This window comes from Oncorhynchus mykiss, chromosome 27 (assembly GCF_013265735.2).
Source record: "Oncorhynchus mykiss isolate Arlee chromosome 27, USDA_OmykA_1.1, whole genome shotgun sequence".
NCBI lineage: Eukaryota > Metazoa > Chordata > Actinopteri > Salmoniformes > Salmonidae > Oncorhynchus > Oncorhynchus mykiss.
Window position 1 is genome coordinate 50,821,012 of NC_048591.1, and position 25,655 is coordinate 50,846,666.

General features: G+C 40.9%; 1 protein-coding gene across 1 annotated transcript in view; it reads left to right on the top strand.

Moving 5' to 3' along the window:
* Positions 1-25,655, top strand: part of LOC110507254 (nectin-1-like) — a 184,741-nt gene that overhangs the window by 155,293 nt on the left and 3,793 nt on the right. Inside the window, exon 5 of the mRNA XM_036964625.1 lies at positions 7,813-7,964. Coding sequence (XP_036820520.1) covers positions 7,813-7,964 — 152 coding nt within the window. The remainder of the gene's footprint in view (positions 1-7,812; positions 7,965-25,655) is intronic.

The window sequence follows — 25,655 nt, forward strand, 5'->3', positions numbered from 1 at the left end:
TATTTGGGCATGTTTTTCATCGGCAGGGACTGGGAAACTGGTTAGAATTGAAGGAATGATGGATGACACTAAATACAGGGAAATTATTGATGGATACCTGTTTCAGTCTTCCAGAGATTTGAGACTGGGACTGAGGTTCACCTTCCAGCAGGATAATGACCCTAAGCATACTGTTAAAGCAACACTCGAGTGCTTTAAGGGGAAACATTTAAATGTCTTGGAATGGCCTAGTCAACGCCCAGACCTCAATCCAATTGAGAATCTGTGGTGTGACTTTAAAATTGCTGTACACCAGCAGAACCCATCCAACTTGTAGGAGCTGGAGCAGTTTTGCCTTGAAGAATGGGCAAAAATCCCAGTGGCTAGATGTGCCAAGCTTATAGAGACATACCCCAAGAGACTTGCAGCTGTAATTGCTGGAAAAGGTGGCTCTACAAAGTATTGACATCGTGTGGGGGGGTGAATAGTTATGCACGCTCAAGTTTGCTGAGGTTTTTTTGTCAATTTTTTTGTCCATATATTTTATCTACTGTGTCTTGTCTCTTATCTGCAGTTTATAATCTCATATCTACATTATCTAGTCTCTTTTATCTACAGTATCTCATCTATTGTATCTATAGTATATAGTCTTTGTTTCTACATTATCTAATCTGTGTTATCTACAGTATCTAATCTATTTTATCTACATTATATAATTTATCTACAGTATCTAATCTATTGTATCTACATTATCTAATCTGTGTTATCTACAGTATCTAATCTATTTCATCTACATTATATATTTTATCTACAGTATCTGGACTCTTTTGTCTGCAGTTTAGTCTCTTATCTACAATATATATTCTCTCTTATCTACAGTATCTAGTCTATTTTATTGACAGTGTCTAATGTATTTTATTCACAATATATATTTTATCTACAATATCTAGTCACTTTTATCTATCATCCAGAAGGCGAGGTCAGTACAGGTGCATCAAAGCTGGGACCGAGAGACTGAAAAACAGCTTCTATCTCAAGGCCATCAGACTGTTAAACAGACATCACTAACATTGAGTGGCTGCTGCCAACATACTGATTCTCAACTCCAGCCACTTTAATAATGGAAAAATTGGATGTAATAAATGTGTCACTTTAAACAATACCACTTTATATAATGTTTTCATACCCTACATTACTCATCTCATATGTATATACTGTACTCTATACCATCTACTGCATCTTGCCTATGCCGCACAGCCATCGCTCATCCATATATTTATATATATATATTCTTATTCATTCCTTTACATTTGTGTGTGTTAGGTAGTTGTTGTGAAATTATTAGATTACTTGTTAGATATTACTGCATTGTCGGAACTAGAAGCACAAGCATTTCGCTACACTCGCATTAACATCTGCTAACCATGTGTATGTGACCAATAACATTTGATTTTATTACCATTGTTGTGTCGTCAGCAAACGTAATGATAGCGTTGGAGTTGTGTTTGGCCATGCAGTCGTGGGTGAACAGGGAACACAGAAGGGGACTAAGTACACACCATTGAGGGGCCCCAGTGTTGGGGGCGGGAGGTGTTTTGTCCCAGAGTCCTTAGCTTAGTGATGAACTCCGTGGGTACTATGGTGTTGAACGCTGAGCTGTAGTCAATGAACAGTGTTCTCACATAGGTGTTCCTTTTGTCCAGGTGGGAAAGGGCAGTGTGGAGTGTGATTGAGATTGCGTCATCTGTGGATCTGTTGGGGCTGTATGCAAATTAGAGTGGGTCTAGGGTGTCCGGGAGGATGCTGTTGATGTGAGCCATGACAAGCCTGTCAAAGCACTTTAAATAAGTTAAAAAATAAGTGCTTCTTTTTTTTGGTGCCGTTTTTAGAGGGGAATCGTAAAAGCTTTTTCATCTTTAAGAGAGGGAGGGAGGGAGGGAGAGAGGGAGAGAGAGAGAGAGGAGTTTTAGCTTCAGTTTAAGTGGTGGAGCCATAGATTAGGACTACATGCCTAAGAGCTGACATCAGTACTTTGCCTTTCAAATGATAAGTGTCAGTGCTGCAGAATATACACACAGCAGTATGTTGAGATGAAAAAGGAGAGATGTTCATGTTTTTTTCCAGGCCATAAGTGCTCCTCTCAATAAACAATGCTTGGTTTGATCCACACTAACAAATCATGCATAGGTTGGCTATGTGAGCATAAACAAACATCTAACCAGAGTCCAAATATCAAGCCATGTGACATCATAGAAACGCAATTCAATGTACCAACGTCCTCGTCCTGCTGTCCTCTCTGGCTCTTCATAGTACAACTCTTTTGACAACAGAGGAGCTTTGCCAACCATCTATAACTGGGTGGAAAAGAAGAGATTTATACAGTGAAATTGAGAGATAAACGTAGTAATTGTTCACTGAAGGCTGGATAAGGGAAGGTGTCAACGGATTAATAGACCATTGTGTTCACCTCACTGTAGCCCTGCCACCACTGGGTATTAATGAGAGAGGGATGGAGGAAGAGAGAGGGAGGGTGGGGGGGTGGGGTATATAATAGAGCTTTCTTTACAGGGGAAGAGGAGATTGGAAAGGGTAGAAGAGAGAGAGAGGGTGGGGGGGATATATAGAAGAGAGGGTTCTGTACAGGGGAAGAGGAGATTGGAGAGGGTAGAAGAGAGAGAGAGGGTGGGGGGGATATATAGAAGAGACGTTTCTTTACAGGGGAAGAGGAGATTGGAGAGGGTAGAAGAGAGAGAGATGGTGGGGGGGATATATAGAAGAGAGGTTTCTTTACAGGGGAAGAGGATATTGGAGAGGGTAGAAGAGAGAGAGATGGTGAAGACAGAGGAAAGAGAGAGAGATGATATCATAAGATAGGGAGGATGAGGAGAGAGATGATATCATAGGATAGGGAGGATGAGGAGAGGGATGATATCATAGGATAGGGAGGATGAGGAGAGAGATGATATCATAGGATAGGGAGGATGAGGAGAGTGATGATATCATAGGATAGGTTAGGATGAGGAGAGAGATGATATCATAGGATAGGGAGGATGAGGAGAGGGATGATATCATAGGATAGGGAGGATGAGGAGAGGGATGATATCATAGGATAGGGAGGATGAGGAGAGGGATGATATCATAGGATAGGGAGGATGAGGAGAGGGATGATATCATAGGATAGGGAGGATGAGGAGAGGGATGATATCATAGGATAGGGAGGATGAGGAGAGGGATGATAATGGAGAAAGAGGGATGTAGAAGATGGGGTGAGGAGGCGGAGAGAGAGAGAATTATGTGTACAGACGAAGGGGCAGGCTGGGTGACAGATAGGAGGACATTGCTGTGGTGGAACAAGACTCCAAATGTGTTTTGAAGGCTCCTCCGGGCTGCTAGAGGAGCTACACATACACACACACACACACACACACGTAAGGAAGACTTTGACAGAACACACACACACACACACACACACACACACACACACGTAAGGAAGGCTTTGACAGAACAAGACAGAGCCGGAACAACCAGGATATAGGCACATAGCTATATACACATACACACAGACACACACACACACACACACACACACACACACACACACACACACACACACACACACACACACACACACACAAAGCCAGACCAGGATATAGGCATACACATAGCTATAGAAATATACATATACACGTATTCCTTCACCCAGAAATCACCCTGTACAGTTTCACATTCTGAGTCCTCAGTCTTTCTCCTCTGGGCTTTCAGTCCTGCAGTCCATCAATCCAGCTGCTATATACAGTTGAAGTGGGAAGTTTACATAAACCTTAACCAAATACATTTAAACTCAGTTTTTCACAACTCCTGACATTTAATCCTAGTAAACATTCCCTGTTTTAGGTCAGTTAGGATCACCGGTTTATTTTAAGAATGAAATGTCAGAATAATAGTAGAGAGAATGATACATTTCAGCTTTTATTTATTTAATCACATTCCCAGTGGGTCAGAAGTTTACATACACTCAATTAATATTTGGTAGCATTGCCTTTAAATTGTTTAACTTGGGTCAAACGTTTCGGGTAGCCTTCCACAAGCTTCCCACAATAAGTTGGGTAAATTTTGGCCCATTCCTGCTGGTGTAACGGAGTCAGGTTTGTAGGCCTCCTTGCTCGCACATGCTTTTTCAGTTCTGACCACAAATGTTCTATAGGATTGAGTTCTGGGCTTTGTGATGGCCACTCCAATACCTTGACTTTGTTGTCCTTAAGCCATTTTGCCACAACTTTGGAAGTATGTTTGGGGTCATTGTCCATTTGGAAGACCCATTTGCAACCAAGCTTTAACTTCCTGACTGATGTCTTGAGATGTTGCTTCAATATATCCACATAATTTTCCTACCTCATGATGCCATCTCTTTTGTGAAGTGCACCAGTCTCTCCTGCAGCAAAGCACCCCCACAACATGATGCTGCCACCCCCGTTCTTCACGGTTGGGATGGTGTTCTTCGGCTTGCAAGCCTCCCCCTCTCCAAACATAACGATGGTCATTATGGCCAAACAGTTCTATTTTTGTTTGGTCAGACCAGAGGACATTTCTTCAAAAACTATGATCTTTGTCCCCATGTGCAGTTGCAAACCGTAGTCTTGCTTATTTATGTTTTTTTTTTAGAAGTGGCTTCTTCCTTGCTGAGCGGCTTTTCAGGTTATGTTGATATAGGACTCGTTTTACTGTGGATATAGATACTTTTGTACCTGTTTCCTCCAGGATCATTACAAGGTCCTTTGCTGCTGTTCTGGTGACTTGATTGAAATTTTTCGCACCAAAGTACGTTCATCTCTAGGAGACAGAACGCATCTCCTTCCTGAGCGGTATGACGGCTGCATGGTCCCATGGTGTTTATGCTTGCGTACTATTGTTTATACAGATGAACGTGGTACCTTCAGGCATTTGGAAATTGCTCCCAAGGATGAACCAGACTTGTGCAGGTCTACAATTTTTTTAATTAGCTTTTCCCATGATGTCAATCAAAGAGGCACTGAGTTTGAAGTTAGGCCTTGAAATACATCCACAGGTACACCTCCAATTCACTCAAATTATGTCAATTAGCCTTTCAGAAGCTTCTAAAGCCATGACATCATTTTCTGGAATTTTCCTAGCTGTATAAAGGAACAGTCAACTTAGTGTATGTAAACTTCTGACCCACTGGAATTGTGATACAGTGAATTATAAGTGAAATAATCTGTCTGTAAACAATTGTTGGAAAACTCACTTGTGTCATGGACAAAGTAGATGTCCTAACCGACTTGCCAAAACTATAGTTTGTAAACAAGTGGAGTGGTTGAAAAATGAGTTTTAATGACTCAAATCAAATCAAATCAAATTTTATTTGTCACATACACATGGTTAGCAGATGTTAATGCGAGTGTAGCGAAATGCTTGTGCTTCTAGTTCCGACAATGCAGTAATAACAAGTAATCTAACTAACAATTCCAAAACTACTGTCTTGTACACAGTGTAAGGGGATAAAGAATATGTACATAAGGATATATGAATGAGTGATGGTACAGAGCAGTATAGGCAAGATACAGTAGATGGTATCGGGTACAGTATGTACAAATGAGATGAGTATGTAAACAAAGTGGCATAGTATAGTATAAAGTGGCTAGTGATACATGTATTACATAAGGATACCGTCGATGATATAGAGTACAGTATATACGTATGCATATGAGATGAATAATGTAGGGTAAGTAACATTTATATAAGGTAGCATTGTTTAAAGTGGCTAGTGATATATTTACATCATTTCCCATCAATTCCCATTATTAAAGTGGCTGGAGTTGAGTCAGTGTCAGTGTGTTGGCAGCAGCCACTCAGTGTTAGTGGTGGCTGTTTAACAGTCTGATGGCCTTGAGATAGAAGCTGTTTTTCAGTCTCTCGGTCCCAGCTTTGATGCACCTGTACTGACCTCGCCTTCTGGATGATAGCGGGGTGAACAGGCAGTGAACAGACTCCAACCTAAGTGTATGTAAACGTCCGACTTCAACTGTATAGTAGACACTATAGACCCCTATTTATTGAATACAGTATATAGTAGACACTATAGGACCCTATTTATTGAATACAGTATATAGTGGACGCTATAGACCCCTATTTATTGAATACAGTATATAGTAGACACTATAGATCCCTATTTATTGAATACAGTATATAGTAGACACTATAGACCCCTATTTATTGAATACAGTATATAGTAGACACTATAGACCCCTATTTATTTAATACAGTATATAGTAGACACTATAGGACCCTATTTATTGAATACAGTATATAGTAGACACTATAGACCCCTATTTATTGAATACAGTATATAGTAGATGCTATAGACCCCTATTTATTGAATACAGTATATAGTAGACACTATAGACCCCTATTTATTGAATACAGTATATAGTAGACACTATAGACCCCTATTTATTGAATACAGTATATAGTAGACGCTATAGACCCCTATTTATTGAATACAGTATATAGTAGACACTAGACCCCTATTTATTGAATACAGTATATAGTAGACACTATAGACCCCTATTTATTGAATACAGTATATAGTAGATGCTATAGACCCCTATTTATTGAATACAGTATATAGTAGACACTATAGACCCCTATTTATTGAATACAGTATATAGTAGACACTATAGACCCCTATTTATTGAATACAGTATATAGTAGATGCTATAGACCCCTATTTATTGAATACAGTATATAGTAGACACTATAGACCCCTATTTATTGAATACAGTATATAGTAGACACTATAGACCCCTATTTATTGAATACAGTATATAGTAGACACTAGACCCCTATTTATTGAATACAGTATATAGTAGATGCTATAGACCCCTATTTATTGAATACAGTATATAGTAGACACTATAGACCCCTATTTATTGAATACAGTATATAGTAGACACTATAGACCCCTATTTATTGAATACAGTATATAGTAGACGCTATAGACCCCTATTTATTGAATACAGTATATAGTAGACACTAGACCCCTATTTATTGAATACAGTATATAGTAGATGCTATAGACCCCTATTTATTGAATACAGTATATAGTAGACACTATAGACCCCTATTTATTGAATACAGTATATAGTAGACACTATAGACCCCTATTTATTGAATACAGTATATAGTAGACACTATAGACCCCTATTTATTGAATACAGTATATAGTAGACACTATAGACCCCTATTTATTGAATACAGTATATAGTAGACACTATAGACCCCTATTTATTGAATACAGTATATAGTAGACACTATAGACCCCTATTTATTGAATACAGTATATAGTAGATGCTATAGACCCCTATTTATTGAATACAGTATATAGTAGACACTAGACCCCTATTTATTGAATACAGTATATAGTAGACACTATAGGACCCTATTTATTGAATACAGTATATAGTAGACTATAGACTCCTATTTATTGAATACAGTATATAGTAGACACTATAGACCCCTATTTATTGAATACAGTATATAGTAGACACTATAGACCCCTATTTATTGAATACAGTATATAGTAGATGCTATAGACCCCTATTTATTGAATACAGTATATAGTAGACACTATAGACCCCTATTTATTGAATACAGTATATAGTAGACACTATAGACCCCTTTTTATTGAATACAGTATGTAGTAGATGCGATAGACCCCTATTTTTTGGGTGTGATAAGAGATGTGACCACTAGGGTGTGATAAGAGTTGTGACCAGTGGGATCTTTAACACCCTATCTTGCTCCTCTCTTCTACAGGTTGAATGGATCTCTTCCCAGCACCGTGGAGATTCTTAACAACTCTCTGATCTTCAAGGGCGCGGTGACCTATGAGCTAGCTGGGACGTACGTGTGTGCTGCCACCAATGGGATTGGGACTCGTACTGGTCTGGTCCAGGTTAATGTTACTGGTAGGTGACCAACTGGTACAAGCCTCTTCTTCTCTGCTCTGGGATTCTGGTTTCTCTCTGCTCTGGGCTTCTGGTTTCTCTCTGCTCTGAGCTTTTGGTTTATCTCTGCTGTGGGCTTCTGGTTTCTCTCTGCCCTGGGCTTCTGGTTTCTCTCTGCTCTGGGCTTCTGGTTTATCTCTGCTCTGAGCTTTTGGTTTATCTCTGCTGTGGGCTTCTGGTTTCTCTTTGCTCTGGGCTTCTGGTTTCTCTCTGCTCTGGGCTTCTGGTTTCTCTGTGCTCTGGGCTTCTGGTTTCTCTCTGCTCTGAGCTTTTGGTTTATCTCTGCTGTGGGCTTCTGGTTTCTCTCTGCCCTGGGCTTCTGGTTTCTCTCTGCTCTGGGCTTCTGGTTTCTCTCTGCTCTGAGCTTTTGGTTTATCTCTGCTGTGGGCTTCTGGTTTCTCTCTGCCCTGGGCTTCTGGTTTCTCTCTGCTCTGAGCTTTTGGTTTATCTCTGCTGTGGGCTTCTGGTTTCTCTCTGCCCTGGGCTTCTGGTTTCTCTCTGCTCTGGGCTTCTGGTTTATCTCTGCTCTGAGCTTTTGGTTTATCTCTGCTGTGGGCTTCTGGTTTCTCTTTGCTCTGGGCTTCTGGTTTCTCTCTGCTCTGGGCTTCTGGTTTCTCTGTGCTCTGGGCTTCTGGTTTCTCTCTGCTCTGTATTGCCACTAACGTACTTGGTTATCTCACATAGTGAGAATGTATGGTCAGCAGTTGGCCTAAATGCAAATAGACCATTGCCATATATGGATCTGTGCCATTTAATTTGAACTGGACTGTGTTTACAGCATGAGTGGTCGTGAGTAGATGAACTGGACTGTGTTTAGAGCATGAGTGGTCGTGAGTAGATGAACTGGACTGTGTTTACAGCATGAGCGGTCGTGAGTAGATGCACTGGACTGTGTTTAGAGTATGAGTGGTCGTGAGTAGATGAACTGGACTGTGTTTAGAGCATGAGTGGTCGTGAGTAGATGAACTGGACTGTGTTTAGAGCATGAGTGGTCGTGAGTAGATGAACTGGACTGTGTTTACAGCATGAGTGGTCGTGAGTAGATGAACTGGACTGTGTTTAGAGCATGAGTGGTCGTGAGTAGATGAACTGGACTGTGTTTACAGCATGAGTGGTCGTGAGTAGATGAACTGGACTGTGTTTAGAGCATGAGTGGTCGTGAGTAGATGAACTGGACTGTGTTTACAGCATGAGCGGTCGTGAGTAGATGAACTGGACTGTGTTTAGAGTATGAGTGGTCGTGAGTAGATGAACTGGACTGTGTTTAGAGCATGAGTGGTCGTGAGTAGATGAACTGGACTGTGTTCAGAGCATGAGTGGTCGTGAGTAGATGAACTGGACTGTGTTTAGAGCATGAGTGGTCGTGAGTAGATGAACTGGACTGTGTTTAGAGCATGAGTGGTCGTGAGTAGATGAACTGGACTGTGTTTAGAGCATGAGTGGTCGTGAGTAGATGAACTGGACTGTGTTTAGAGCATGAGTGGTCGTGAGTAGATGAACTGGACTGTGTTTAGAGCATGAGTGGTCGTGAGTAGATGAACTGGACTGTGTTTAGAGCATGAGTGGTCGTGAGTAGATGCACTGGACTGTGTTTAGAGCATGAGTGGTCGTGAGTAGATGAACTGGACTGTGTTTAGAGCATGAGTGGTCGTGAGTAGATGAACTGGACTGTGTTTAGAGCATGAGTGGTCGTGAGTAGATGAACTGGACTGTGTTTAGAGCATGAGTGGTCGTGAGTAGATGCACTGGACTGTGTTTAGAGCATGAGTGGTCGTGAGTAGATGAACTGGACTGTGTTTAGAGCATGAGTGGTCGTGAGTAGATGAACTGGACTGTGTTTAGAGCATGAGTGGTCGTGAGTAGATGAACTGGACTGTGTTTAGAGCATGAGTGGTCGTGAGTAGATGAACTGGACTGTGTTTAGAGCATGAGTGGTCGTGAGTAGATGCACTTGTTTTAAGATCAAAGCAAGAGCTGCATGTAGCTATGTGTGCATATTTGTTCATATCCTTTGCCACTTAGTGAGATATTAGCCCAGTTATATATAGATAATTTGTAGTCAGCATTAGGGGAGTGATTGCCTTCTACAAAAGCACAAAACGTGAACGTGAACATCTTTGAAAATAAAGTCAGGTAAAGAGCATTTTTTCTGTCTTAAAGGGGCAGTGTTGTATTTTGAGACAGGCTTGAACAAGCTAAGTAGCCAATAGGCAGAGGGTAGCAATATTTGTCTGATTCTCTGTAATAATGGAATGGGAATAATAATGCATTTTATTTTGTGAAGTGGTTTCTTACATCAAACAACACAACATTTTCAGTTAACTCCTTGTCTGAAGGTTATTGTCAAGCCCTGCATGACTTTTTGCCCTCAAAAGTATCATGCAACGTCGGCCTACATCGAACACCACACACTGGCTGTTACTGTAGGCTTAATGATATAACATATCTTTCCATGTTCAAGTGTTATGAGATGCATTTTCTCCTTCATGACATGGCGTAGGCCAGACAGAACATCACACATTCATGAAAAAAATAAACAAGAATGACAGTTTAATGACTCTGACCCCTCTCTTCCACATGACATAGCTGTCCCTCCTCTACTGAATGTTACACATCCCCTTAATGTCCATGGTCCCTGAGTGTTGCACACAATGTTATTGTACAACCATATTGTTTCTATGTCCAGAATTATTTTACACAGTTAGTTGTATTTCACACACACATACACGCTGCAATCCCTGTCATCCTCACCCAAAATAACTTGCGTTGCTTTGTATGTTGTCTCATGTTGTGTATTTAAATACTTACTGCTCTCTGCCTAGTGTGATCGTAACACCTCTAACCTTTACAGCTATAACCTTTACAGTACTAACCTTTACAGTACCAACCTTTACAGTACTAACCTTTGCAGTGCCAACCTTGACAGTACCAACCTTTACAGTACCAACCTTTACAGTACCAACCTTTACAGTACCAATCTTTACAGTACCAATCTTTACAGTACCAACCTTTACAGTACCAATCTTTACAGTACTAACCTTTACAGTACCAATCTTTACAGTACTAACCTTTGCAGTGCCAATCTTTACAGTACTAACATTTACAGTACCAATCTTTACAGTACTAACATTTGCAGTGCCAATCTTTACAGTGCCAATCTTTACAGTACCAACCTTTACAGTACTAACCTTTACAGTACTAACCTTTACAGTATTCGTTCTATCCTAGCTGATCAAACCTTTACAGTACTAACCTTTATAGTTCTCATTCAACCCTAACAGCGCTAACCTGTACAGTACTAACATTTACAGTACTAACCTTTACAGTACTCATTCAACCCTAACTGATCTAACCTTTACAGTACTCGTTCAACCCTAAACGCTCTAACCTTTACAGTACTCGTTCAACCTTTACAGTTCTAAACTTTACAGTACTAACCTTTACAGTACTCGTTCAACCCTAACTGATCTAACCTTTACAGTACTAGTTCAAACCTAACTGATATTACCTTTACAGTACTAGTTCAAACCTAACTGATATTACCTTTACAGTACTAGTTCAAACCTAACTGATATTACCTTTACAGTACTAGTTCAAACCTAACACCTCTAACCTTTACAGTACTAACCTTTACAGTACTAACCTTCACAGTACTAACCTTTACAGTACTAACCTTTACAGTACTAACCTTTACAGTACTAACCTTCACAGTACTAACCTTTTACAGTACTTATTTTTAGTGGCGTGTGTCTTTTTTTCAAGGAATGTTTCACTTTCTCTGGTCATTGGAGTAACAACATGAATTGGTGCATGAGGCAGAAATAATGCATTGTGACTTAGCTAGAAGACTATCTCCCCTTTTCTCAGGGTAGGGAGGGAGGGTGAGTCGGGTGAGATGCAGCTGCTCCCTCCCCACAGACTGACCATCAGATGATCCCTCCTTACAGACTGACCATCAGATGATCCCTCCCTACAGACTGACCATCAGATGCTCCCTCCCCACAGACTGACCATCAGATGCTCCCTACCCAAAGACTGACCATCAGATGCTCCCTCCCCACAGACTGACCATCAGATGCTCCCTCCCCACAGACTGACCATCAGATGCTCCCTCCCCACAGACTGACCTTCAGATGCTCCCTCCCCACAGACTGACCTTCAGATGCTCCCTCCCCACAGACTGACCTTCAGATGCTCCCTCCCCACAGACTGACCATCAGATGTTCCCTTCCTACAGACTGACTATCAGATGCTCCCTCCCCACAGACTGACCATCATACAGACTGACTATCAGATGCTCCATCCCCACAGTGGTCTGTTACCCACATTTTTTTTAATGATTTCCAAATTGTCTGAGAAGAACAACATTGTCAGTGCAATTTAAGCATAACCAATATGATAATGCATTGGACCTGTAGTCTACTCCATAAACCTCAGTGATAATGCATTGGACCTGTAGTCTACTCCATAAACCTCAGTGATAATGCATTGGACCTGTAGTCTACTGCATAAACCGCAGTGATAATGCATTGGACCTGTAGTCTACTGCATAAACCTCAGTGATAATGCATTGGGCATGTAGTCTTCTGCACAAACCTCAGTGATAATGTATTGAACCTATATTCTGCTGCACAAACCTCAGTGATAATGTATTGAACCTATATTCTACTACATAAACCCCAGTGATAATGCATTGGGCATGTAGTCTTCTGCACAAACTTCAGTTATAATGCATGGGCCTGTAGTCTACTGCATGAACCTCAGGGATAATGTATTGAACCTATAGTCTACTGCATGAACCTCAGGGATAATGTATTGAACCTATAGTCTACTGAATGAACCTCAGGGATAATGTATTGAACGTATAGTCTACTGCATAAACCTCAGGGATAATGTATTGAACCTATAGTCTACTGCGTAAACCTCAGGGATAATGTATTGAACCTATAGTCTACTGCACAAACCTCAGTGATATTGTATTTAACCTATAGTCTACTGCATAACCAATATGATTATGCATTGGACCTGTAGTCTATTGCACCAACCCCAGTGATAATGTATTGGTCCTATAGTCTACCACAAACCCTGTTGCTACATAACTGTTTTTAATTGGTTAATGTTGCATAAGCTTACGTTTTTTAAGTCATGTTTACAAATAAAACGTGTGGTAGATCTCGGATTGCATTGTGACTCAGAAAGTGATCAGTCTTCAGTGTTTGAGTGAGTTTCTATGTGAGGACAGTGAGTGCATGAACATAGTTCAGTCTGTGCATGTAAGGGTCTAGAAGAGGGAGTGCTCTCTCTCTCGCTGTCTCTGTCTCTCTCTCTTTCTTTATTTCTTTATTTATTTACCTCTGTTCACAAACACACCCTACAGAGCCCCAGGACAACAGCACAATTAGACCCAACCAAATCATGAGAAAACAAAAAGATAATTACTTGACACATTGGAAAGAATTAACAAAAAAACAGAGCAAACTAGAATGCTATTTGGCCCTACACAGAGAGTACACAGCGGCAGAATACCTGACCACTGTGACTGACCCAAAATTAAGGAAAGCTTTGACTATGTACAGACTCAGTGAGCATAGCCTTGCTATTGAGAAAGGCAGACATGGCTCTCAAGAGAAGACAGACTATGTGCTCACTGCCCACAAAATGAGGTGGAAACTGAGCTGCACTTCCTAACCTCCTACCCAATGTATGACCATATTAGAGAGACATATTTCCCTCAGATTACACAGATCCACAAAGAATTTGAAAACAAATCCAAATTTGAAAAACTCCCATATCTACTGGGTGAAATTCCACAGTGTGACATCACAGTAGCAAGATTTGTGACCTGTTGCCACGAGAAAAGGGCAACCAGTGAAGAACACACACCATTGTAAATACAACCCATATTTATGCTTATATTTTATCTTGTGTCCTTTAACCATTTGCACATTGTTAAAACACTGTATATGACATTTGTAATGTCTTTACTGTTTTGAAACCTCTATGTGTAATGTTTACTGTTAATTTTTGTTGTTTTTCACTTTATATATTCACTTTGTATGTTGTCTACCTCACTTGCTTTGGTAATGTTAACACATGTTTCCCATGCCAATAAAGCCCTTGAATTGAATTGAATTGAGAGAGATAAAGAGGGAGACACAGAAAGAGAGAGAGATAGAGAGAGGGAGTTAGAGAGGGGCGTAGAGAGGGTGAGAGAAAGATAGAGAAGGATGTGGCCGATGACAGTGTGTCGTCTAATGGACGCTAACATATTGCGTTATTCTCTTACCTTTTTATTAGCCTGCCATCCAGCCTTAGGGAGGGAGGCAAGTAGGTGTAGTGAAGAAATACCAACGGAACACTTTAAGCTCATTAAGAACAGAGACTAAAGGTCATTCTAAAGAATAGAGTCAATTAAATAAATGACCCATTTTACACAAACAGCTATTTTTTTTATAAATCATTCATTGTTGAGTTTTAATGTCGACTTCCGATGGGGATCAGCAGACAAACATAATTTTAAATATAAATAAAATGACATAATTTTGATGTATAGAATGAAAACCTTGATATTGACTGATTAATCTCTCTGATGCATTAGAATATAATGGACGGCCCTGTGGTTGTGTTATATACAGTATAGAGAGACTGACCTAGAGAAGTGTTGTTAACCTTTAAAGATTATTCACACTGAATAGGGTCATATCTCTCTAACGAAGTTCATTAAAGGTTTCTCTCATGACTGTGTTGTTTTGCGGGAACAGACTGTCGACCCAAGCGGCTCTGCTGATCTGAACGCTTCATCCGGTCATTAACGTTCACCATGAATGATGGGTTTGGAAAAGATGTGGTTCTCTGCTATTCACCCTCTGAGACACCAACCCAGTGTGGTTCTCTGCAATTCATTCTCTCTCTCTCTCTCTCTCTCTCTCTCTCTCTCTCTCTCTCTCTCATGCCTTCTATCTCTCCCTTTATCTCGCTCTCCCTTTCTCTCTCTCCTTCCATCCCTCTCGCCATACTCAGTGATGTGTCTCAGCTGTGTTGGGAAAATGTCTTGCCAAAGAGAAACCAAATGACCGTTTAAATGGGGAGTTAATTAGTTTACCCCTCTCATCAGGGTTAGATCATTATTTCCCCACAATAGTGTGTTGATATCTGAGCATCTTTGAGCAACCCTTTAACCCCTGTATGATGTGGGCTGGACTCCAAGGATGCATCCCAACTGGCACACGTTTCTTATTCCCTTGATAGTGCACTACTATCACTGGAGGATGATTTGGTCATCTGACTGCTGGAAAGGGGTTTAAAGTAGGTAGGGGCTGTGCTATATGTTGTTAAAGGAGATATGGGCTGTGTTATATGTTGTTAAAGGAGATACGGGCTGTGTTATATGTTGTTAAAGGAGATACGGGCTGTGTTATATGTTGTTAAAGGAGATACGGGCTGTGTTATATGTTAAATTAGATATGGTCTGTGTTATATGTTTGTAAAGGAGATAGGGACTGTGCTATATGTTGTTACAGGATATATGAGGGGCCCCAGTGTTGAGGATCAGCATGGCAGATGTGTTACCTACCCTTACCACCTGGGGTGGCCCATCAGGATGTCCAGGATCCAGTTGCAGAGGGAGATGTTTAGTCCCAGGGTCCTTAGCTTATAGATGAGCTTTAAGGGCACTATGGTGTTGAACGCTGAGCTAAATTCGATGAACAGCATTCTCACATAGGTGTTCCTTTTGTCCAGTTGGGAAAGGGCAGTGTGGAGCACGATTGACATTGCGTCATCTGTGGATCTGTTGGGGAGGTATGTGAATTGGAGTGGGTCTAGGGTGTCCATGAGAGCTATAGGTTGGTAGTCATTTCGGTAGGTTACCTTGGTGTTCTTGAGATAGTGGGGGTGGAGAGAGGGATAGGGAGATAGTGGGGGTGGAGCGAGGGATAGGGAGATAGTGGGGGTGGAGAGAGGGATAGGGAGATAGTGGGGGTGGAGAGAGGGATAGGGAGATAGTGGGGGTGGAAAGAGGGATAGGGAGATAGTGGGGGTGGAGAGAGGGATAGGGAGATAGTGGGGGTGGAGAGAGGGATAGGGAGATAGTGGGGGTGGAGAGAGGGATAGGGAGATAGTGGGGGTAGAGAGAGGGATAGGGAGATAGTGGGGGTGGAGAGAGGGATAGGGAGATAGTGGGGGTGGAGAGAGAGATAGGGAGATAGTGAGGGTGGAGAGAGGGATAGGGAGATAGTGGGGGTGGAGAGAGGGATAGGGAGATAGTGGGGGTGGCGAGAGGGATAGGGAGATAGTGGGGGTGGCGAGAGGGATAGGGAGATAGTGGGGGTAGAGAGAGAGAGCTGGCATGGTGAGAACAGAGACTAGAGTGATTCCTCTAACGCAGATGCAACGATCTTCACCTATCTTTCCTTCCAATGATCTAAGGAGTTGATACCAGTATGGGAGTTACTGCCTTAATAGAATGTATTTTACCTATCCGGTGCTTTGAGGTTGAGGTCCTTTATCCTCCCTCTGACTTCTGACCGAGGGAACATTACATTACTGCCTCCTCATCCCCTCCTCATCCTCTCCCTCCCACTTCATCCCCTCCCTCCCTGTCTCTTCATCCCCTCCCCTCCTCATCCCCTATCCCAAGTCCAGAACACCACAGAGACATAGAACGTCACCTAGATGTAGTTGCTGATGCTTGTATGGTTGAATCATCAGCATACATGGACACACATGCTTTGTTTAATGCCAGTGGCAGGTCATTGGTAAAAATAGAAAAGAGGGCCTAGAGGGATGAGGGACCGCAGCAGAGGAGAGTAGTGAAGGGTAGAGGAGAGGATTATCAGACTGCCCAGCGTTTCCCTTGTCTCTCTTCCTTCTTCTTCTTCCTCTCCCACTCCATCCATCTCCTTCATTCCTATGGGTTCCACCCCCCTCTGGACTGTGGTGGCTAGATGCCGAGGTGGTGCAGGGAAGTAGGATGGTGGTTGGTGCGGCTGCTGGAGGTGACCTAGCGTTGCTCGCTCTCTCTCTCTCTCATTCATGTGTGTAAGAATGTCAGAATAATCCCATTACAGGGTCAGATTAAAACCTGGGAGCTCTGAAAGGCCTGAGGGCTGATACCCAGCCATATTGGTTCACACATTTGGCCGCCTTTCCTTCCAGTCCTCTGCTGCCAGTGACTGGAACGAAACCGCTGAAGTTGGAGACTTAATTTCCCTCACCAACTTTAAACATCAACTATCTGAGCAGCTAACCGATCGCTGCAGCTGTACATAGTCCATCGGTAAATAGCCCACCCAATCTACCTACCTACCTCATCCCCATACTGTTTTTATCTTATTTACTTTTCTGCTCTTTTGCACACCAGTATCTCTACTTGCACATGACCATCTGATCATTTATCACTCCAGTGTTAATCTGCTAAATTGTAATTATTCACTCCTATGGCCTATTTATTGCCTACCTCTTCATGCCTTCTGCACACACTGTTTATAGACTTTCTTTTTTCTACTGTGTCATTGACTTGTTTGTGTTATTGGCTTGTGTATTGTTTACTCCATGTGTAACTCTGTGTTGTCTGTGTCACACTGCTTTGCTTTATCTTGGCCAGGTCGCAGTTGCAAATGAGAACTTGTTCTCAACTAGCCTACCTGGTTAAATATAGGTGAAATAAAAATAAACATAGTAGTCAAAATCTATCAAACCCTGCCTGAGAGTGCATTATATAGGCAGGATTTGCAGTTTTGCAACTTTAGCATTGGTTCCACTGCGCCAGGCAAGCTACATCATAGTCTTGTGGCAAGCAAGAGACCTGAGTTTGTACCCAGTCGGTGACAAAGAGATGGATACAGAGGGAGAGATGGATGGATAGGAGGGGAGAAGCTAGAGAGAGAGAGGGGGACCGGAGGGACTGTTTTGGTGGCTGTGAGGTCTTTACGGTGCATTTATATTTGGGTTGGTATTTAAGGGTGAGAGTAAAGCATAGTTCACACTGCAGGGCCTTAATGCTCAAAACAGTTCCGGAATACTGACTGTCCAAACAGCAAGTCACCAAATCAGATTGCTTTTCAGACCAGTCATTTTCTGACATGGTTACGCTAGTTGTCATAGTAACGGCGGTGCACAGTGATGTAGGCTGATTGGTGGTGGTGCTTTCAAAATAAATAAAAAAAATATTTTTGTCTAGTCACAGCAGTCAAAGACAGTAGATAGTAACTAGGTAGTCACAACAGTCAAATACAGTATATACAGTAACTAGGTAGTCACAGCAGTCAAATGCAGTATATACGGTAACTAGGTAGTCACAGCAGTCAAATACAGGAGATACGGTAACTAGGTAGTCACAGCAGTCAAATACAGGAGATACGGTAACTAGGTAGTCACAGCAGTCCAATACAGTATATACGGTAACTAGGTAGTCACAGCAGTCAAATACAGTATATACGGTAACTAGGTAGTCACAGCAGTCAAATACAGTAGATAGTAACTAGGTAGTCACAGCAGTCAAATGCAGTATATGCGGTAACTAGGTAGTCACAGCAGTCAAATAAAGTATATACGGTAACTAGGTAGTCACAGCAGTCAAATACAGTCAAATACAGTATATATGGTAACTAGGTAGTCACAGCAGTCAAATGCAGTATATACGGTAACTAGGTAGTCACAGCAGTCAAATACAGTCAAATACAGTAGATAGTAACTAGGTAGTCACAGCAGTCAAATGCAGTATATACGGTAACTAGGTAGTCACAGCAGTCAAATGCAGTATATACGGTAACTAGGTAGTCACAGCAGTCAAATGCAGTATATACGGTAACTAGGTAGTCACAGCAGTCAAATACATTATACGGTAACTAGGTAGTCACAGCAGTCAAATGCAGTATATACGGTAACTAGGTAGTCACAGCAGTCAAATACAGTAGATAGTAACTAGGTAGTCACAGCAGTCAAATACAGTATATACGGTAACTAGGTAGTCACAGCAGTCAAATACAGTATATACGGTAACTAGGTAGTCACAGCAGTCAAATACAGTAGATAGTAACTAGGTAGTCACAGCAGTCAAATACAGTAGATAGTAACTAGGTAGTCACAGCAGTCAAATGCAGTATATACGGTAACTAGGTAGTCACAGCAGTCAAATACAGTAGATAGTAACTAGGTAGTCACAGCAGTCAAATACAGTAGATAGTAACTAGGTAGTCACAGCAGTCAAATACAGTATATACGGTAACTAGGTAGTCACAGCAGTCAAATACAGTAGATAGTAACTAGGTAGTCACAGCAGTCAAATACAGTATATACGGTAACTAGGTAGTCACAGCAGTCAAATACAGTAGATAGTAACTAGGTAGTCACAGCAGTCAAATACAGTAGATAGTAACTAGGTAGTCACAGCAGTCAAATACAGTATATACGGTAACTAGGTAGTCACAGCAGTCAAATACAGTAGATAGTAACTAGGTAGTCACAGCAGTCAAATACAGTAGATAGTAACTAGGTAGTCACAGCAGTCAAATGCAGTATATACGGTAACTAGGTAGTCACAGCAGTCAAATACAGTATATACGGTAACTAGGTAGTCACAGCAGTCAAATACAGTAGATAGTAACTAGGTAGTCACAGCAGTCAAATACAGTATATACGGTAACTAGGTAGTCACAGCAGTCAAATACAATAGATAGTAACTAGGTAGTCACAGCAGTCAAATACAGTATATACGGTAACTAGGTAGTCACAGCAGTCAAATACAGTAGATAGTAACTAGGTAGTCACAGCAGTCAAATACAGGAGATACGGTAACTAGGTAGTCACAGCAGTCAAATACAGGAGATACGGTAACTAGGTAGTCACAGCAGTCAAATACAGGAGATACGGTAACTAGGTAGTCACAGCAGTCAAATGCAGTAGATAGTAACTAGGTAGTCACAGCAGTCAAATACAGTATATACAGTAACTAGGTAGCCACAGCAGTCAAATACAGTGTATACGGTAACTAGGTAGTCACAGCAGTCAAATACATGATATACGGTAACTAGGTAGTCTCAGCAGTCAAATACAGTAGCTAGTAGATAGCTAGTCACAGCCGTCAAATACAGTAGATAGTGGCTAGGTAGTCACAGCAGTCAAATACAGTAGCTAGTAGCTAGGTAGTCACAGCAGTCAAAGACAGTAGATAGTAACTAGGTAGTCACAACAGTCAAATACAGTATATACAGTAACTAGGTAGTCACAGCAGTCAAATGCAGTATATACGGTAACTAGGTAGTCACAGCAGTCAAATACAGGAGATACGGTAACTAGGTAGTCACAGCAGTCAAATACAGGAGATACGGTAACTAGGTAGTCACAGCAGTCCAATACAGTATATACGGTAACTAGGTAGTCACAGCAGTCAAATACAGTATATACGGTAACTAGGTAGTCACAGCAGTCAAATACAGTAGATAGTAACTAGGTAGTCACAGCAGTCAAATGCAGTATATGCGGTAACTAGGTAGTCACAGCAGTCAAATAAAGTATATACGGTAACTAGGTAGTCACAGCAGTCAAATACAGTCAAATACAGTATATATGGTAACTAGGTAGTCACAGCAGTCAAATGCAGTATATACGGTAACTAGGTAGTCACAGCAGTCAAATACAGTCAAATACAGTAGATAGTAACTAGGTAGTCACAGCAGTCAAATGCAGTATATACGGTAACTAGGTAGTCACAGCAGTCAAATGCAGTATATACGGTAACTAGGTAGTCACAGCAGTCAAATGCAGTATATACGGTAACTAGGTAGTCACAGCAGTCAAATACATTATACGGTAACTAGGTAGTCACAGCAGTCAAATGCAGTATATACGGTAACTAGGTAGTCACAGCAGTCAAATACAGTAGATAGTAACTAGGTAGTCACAGCAGTCAAATACAGTATATACGGTAACTAGGTAGTCACAGCAGTCAAATACAGTATATACGGTAACTAGGTAGTCACAGCAGTCAAATACAGTAGATAGTAACTAGGTAGTCACAGCAGTCAAATACAGTAGATAGTAACTAGGTAGTCACAGCAGTCAAATGCAGTATATACGGTAACTAGGTAGTCACAGCAGTCAAATACAGTAGATAGTAACTAGGTAGTCACAGCAGTCAAATACAGTAGATAGTAACTAGGTAGTCACAGCAGTCAAATGCAGTAGATAGTAACTAGGTAGTCACAGCAGTCAAATACAGTATATACGGTAACTAGGTAGTCACAGCAGTCAAATGCAGTAGATAGTAACTAGGTAGTCACAGCAGTCAAATACAGTATATACAGTAACTAGGTAGCCACAGCAGTCAAATACAGTGTATACGGTAACTAGGTAGTCACAGCAGTCAAATACATGATATACGGTAACTAGGTAGTGTCAGCAGTCAAATACAGTAGCTAGTAGATAGCTAGTCACAGCCGTCAAATACAGTAGATAGTGGCTAGGTAGTCACAGCAGTCAAATACAGTAGCTAGTAGCTAGGTAGTCACAGCAGTCAAAGACAGTAGATAGTAACTAGGTAGTCACAACAGTCAAATACAGTATATACAGTAACTAGGTAGTCACAGCAGTCAAATGCAGTATATACGGTAACTAGGTAGTCACAGCAGTCAAATACAGGAGATACGGTAACTAGGTAGTCACAGCAGTCAAATACAGGAGATACGGTAACTAGGTAGTCACAGCAGTCCAATACAGTATATACGGTAACTAGGTAGTCACAGCAGTCAAATACAGTATATACGGTAACTAGGTAGTCACAGCAGTCAAATACAGTAGATAGTAACTAGGTAGTCACAGCAGTCAAATGCAGTATATGCGGTAACTAGGTAGTCACAGCAGTCAAATAAAGTATATACGGTAACTAGGTAGTCACAGCAGTCAAATACAGTCAAATACAGTATATATGGTAACTAGGTAGTCACAGCAGTCAAATGCAGTATATACGGTAACTAGGTAGTCACAGCAGTCAAATACAGTCAAATACAGTAGATAGTAACTAGGTAGTCACAGCAGTCAAATGCAGTATATACGGTAACTAGGTAGTCACAGCAGTCAAATGCAGTATATACGGTAACTAGGTAGTCACAGCAGTCAAATGCAGTATATACGGTAACTAGGTAGTCACAGCAGTCAAATACATTATACGGTAACTAGGTAGTCACAGCAGTCAAATGCAGTATATACGGTAACTAGGTAGTCACAGCAGTCAAATACAGTAGATAGTAACTAGGTAGTCACAGCAGTCAAATACAGTATATACGGTAACTAGGTAGTCACAGCAGTCAAATACAGTATATACGGTAACTAGGTAGTCACAGCAGTCAAATACAGTAGATAGTAACTAGGTAGTCACAGCAGTCAAATACAGTAGATAGTAACTAGGTAGTCACAGCAGTCAAATGCAGTATATACGGTAACTAGGTAGTCACAGCAGTCAAATACAGTAGATAGTAACTAGGTAGTCACAGCAGTCAAATACAGTAGATAGTAACTAGGTAGTCACAGCAGTCAAATACAGTATATACGGTAACTAGGTAGTCACAGCAGTCAAATACAGTAGATAGTAACTAGGTAGTCACAGCAGTCAAATACAGTATATACGGTAACTAGGTAGTCACAGCAGTCAAATACAGTAGATAGTAACTAGGTAGTCACAGCAGTCAAATACAGTAGATAGTAACTAGGTAGTCACAGCAGTCAAATACAGTATATACGGTAACTAGGTAGTCACAGCAGTCAAATACAGTAGATAGTAACTAGGTAGTCACAGCAGTCAAATACAGTAGATAGTAACTAGGTAGTCACAGCAGTCAAATGCAGTATATACGGTAACTAGGTAGTCACAGCAGTCAAATACAGTATATACGGTAACTAGGTAGTCACAGCAGTCAAATACAGTAGATAGTAACTAGGTAGTCACAGCAGTCAAATACAGTATATACGGTAACTAGGTAGTCACAGCAGTCAAATACAATAGATAGTAACTAGGTAGTCACAGCAGTCAAATACAGTATATACGGTAACTAGGTAGTCACAGCAGTCAAATACAGTAGATAGTAACTAGGTAGTCACAGCAGTCAAATACAGGAGATACGGTAACTAGGTAGTCACAGCAGTCAAATACAGGAGATACGGTAACTAGGTAGTCACAGCAGTCAAATACAGGAGATACGGTAACTAGGTAGTCACAGCAGTCAAATGCAGTAGATAGTAACTAGGTAGTCACAGCAGTCAAATACAGTATATACGGTAACTAGGTAGTCACAGCAGTCAAATGCAGTAGATAGTAACTAGGTAGTCACAGCAGTCAAATACAGTATATACAGTAACTAGGTAGCCACAGCAGTCAAATACAGTGTATACGGTAACTAGGTAGTCACAGCAGTCAAATACATGATATACGGTAACTAGGTAGTCTCAGCAGTCAAATACAGTAGCTAGTAGATAGCTAGTCACAGCCGTCAAATACAGTAGATAGTGGCTAGGTAGTCACAGCAGTCAAATACAGTAGCTAGTAGCTAGGTAGTTACAGCAGTCAAATACAGGAGATACGGTAACTAGGTAGTCACAGCAGTCAAATACAGTAGCTAGTAGATAGGTAGTCACAGCAGTCAAATACGATAGGTAGTCACAGCAGTCAAATACAGTAGCTAGTAGATAGGTAGTCACAGCAGTCAAATACGATAGGTAGTCACAGCAGTCAAATACAGTAGCTAGTAGATAGGTAGTTACAGCAGTCAAATACAGTAGCTAGTAGATAGGTAGTTACAGCAGTCAAATACAGTAGATAGTAGATAGGTAGTCACAGCAGTCAAATACAGTAGCTAGTAGATAGGTAGTTACACTAGTCAAATACAGTAGCTAGTAGATAGGTAGTCATAGCAGTCAAATACAGTAGCTAGTAGATAGGTAGTCACAGCAGTCAAATACAGTAGCTAGTAGCTAGGTAGTCACAGCAGTCAAATACAGTAGATAGTAGATAGGTAGTTACAGCAGTCAAATACAGTAGATACGGTAACTAGGTAGTCACAGCAGTCAAATACAGTATATACAGTAGATAGGTAGTGACAGCAGTCAAATACAGTATATACAGTAACTAGGTAGTCACAGCAGTCAAATACAGTATATACGGTAACTAGGTAGTCACAGCAGTCAAATACAGTATATACGGTAACTAGGTAGTCTCAGCAGTCAAATGCAGTATATACGGTAACTAGGTAGTCACAGCAGTCAAATACAGTATATACGGTAACTAGGTAGTCACAGCAGTCAAATACATTATATACGGTAACTAGGTAGTCTCAGCAGTCAAATGCAGTATATACGGTAACTAGGTAGTTACAGCAGTCAAATACAGTATATACGGTAACTAGGTAGTCACAGCAGTCAAATACAGTAGCTAGGTAGTCACAGCAGTCAAATACATTATACGGTAACTAGGTAGTCACAGCAGTCAAATACATTATATACAATAACTAGGTAGCCACAGCAATCAAATACAGTAACTTGGTAGCCACAGCAGTCAACTAGCTAGCTGTTTAGCTTTCTAACACACTCACCTCTTTGTTTTTAAACAGTTACCAAGCTAGCTAGCTACCACATGTTTTTAAACAGTTACCAAGCTAGCTAGCTACCACATGTTTTTAAACAGTTACCAAGCTCGCTAGCTAGCTACCACATGTTCTTGTCAAACTCTCACAGAGTAGCTAGCAAGCAGCAATATTTACCAAATAACAGTCAAAAAACTATATGAGGGCAAATAAATCAGATTTGACCATTACAGATATGTATCATCCCCTGTTAATGAACAGATATCATCCCCTGTTCATGAACATGTATCATCCCCTGCCGTGCTAAATAGCCTACTATTTTAAATCCATTTAAAATACTAATTTTGACTAAAGATATAAATGCAATTTTCTCCTCTTCTATTGTCCTACCTGACCATGGAATAACACTACCAGACAAGTGCTTTGTTGCATTGAATCATTCAATAGCTGTGTGAGAGAGGGTGTTTAAGAGAGGCAACATTACATGATATAAATAGGAGTCAAGGCTGAATTATTTAATACAATGTACATGTTTGGTAATGCTGGCAGAAGCAGTCTTCTGTCACTCTACAATAGGGCTGCCCAACCCTCTTCCTGGAGATATACTGTCCTGTGGGTTTTCAGTTTTCAACCCTAATTTAACACACCTGGTTCTATTTATTAGCTACTCAACAAGACCTTTTAACTAGCTGAATCAGATATGCTAAATTAGATTGAAAAAAATAAGGGACCTAGACAATTCCTGATTCTGCCATTAGTCTTCCGTTAAAGAACACCCTCTGTGTTCTGTTAGGCCGTTTAACTCTTTATCCACAATATAGCAGGGGGTGTAAAGCCATAACAGATACGTTTTTCCAGCAGCAGACTATGATCGATAATGTAAAAAGCCGCACTGAAGTCTGACAAAACTGCCCCCACAATATTTTTATCATCAATTTTTCTCAGCCAATCATCAGTCATTTGTGTAAGTGCTGTGCTTGTTGAATGTCATTCTCTATAAGCGTGCTGAAATTATGTTGTCAATTTGTTTACTGTGAAATAGCATTGCATCTGGTCAAACACAAGTTTTTTCCAGTTGTTT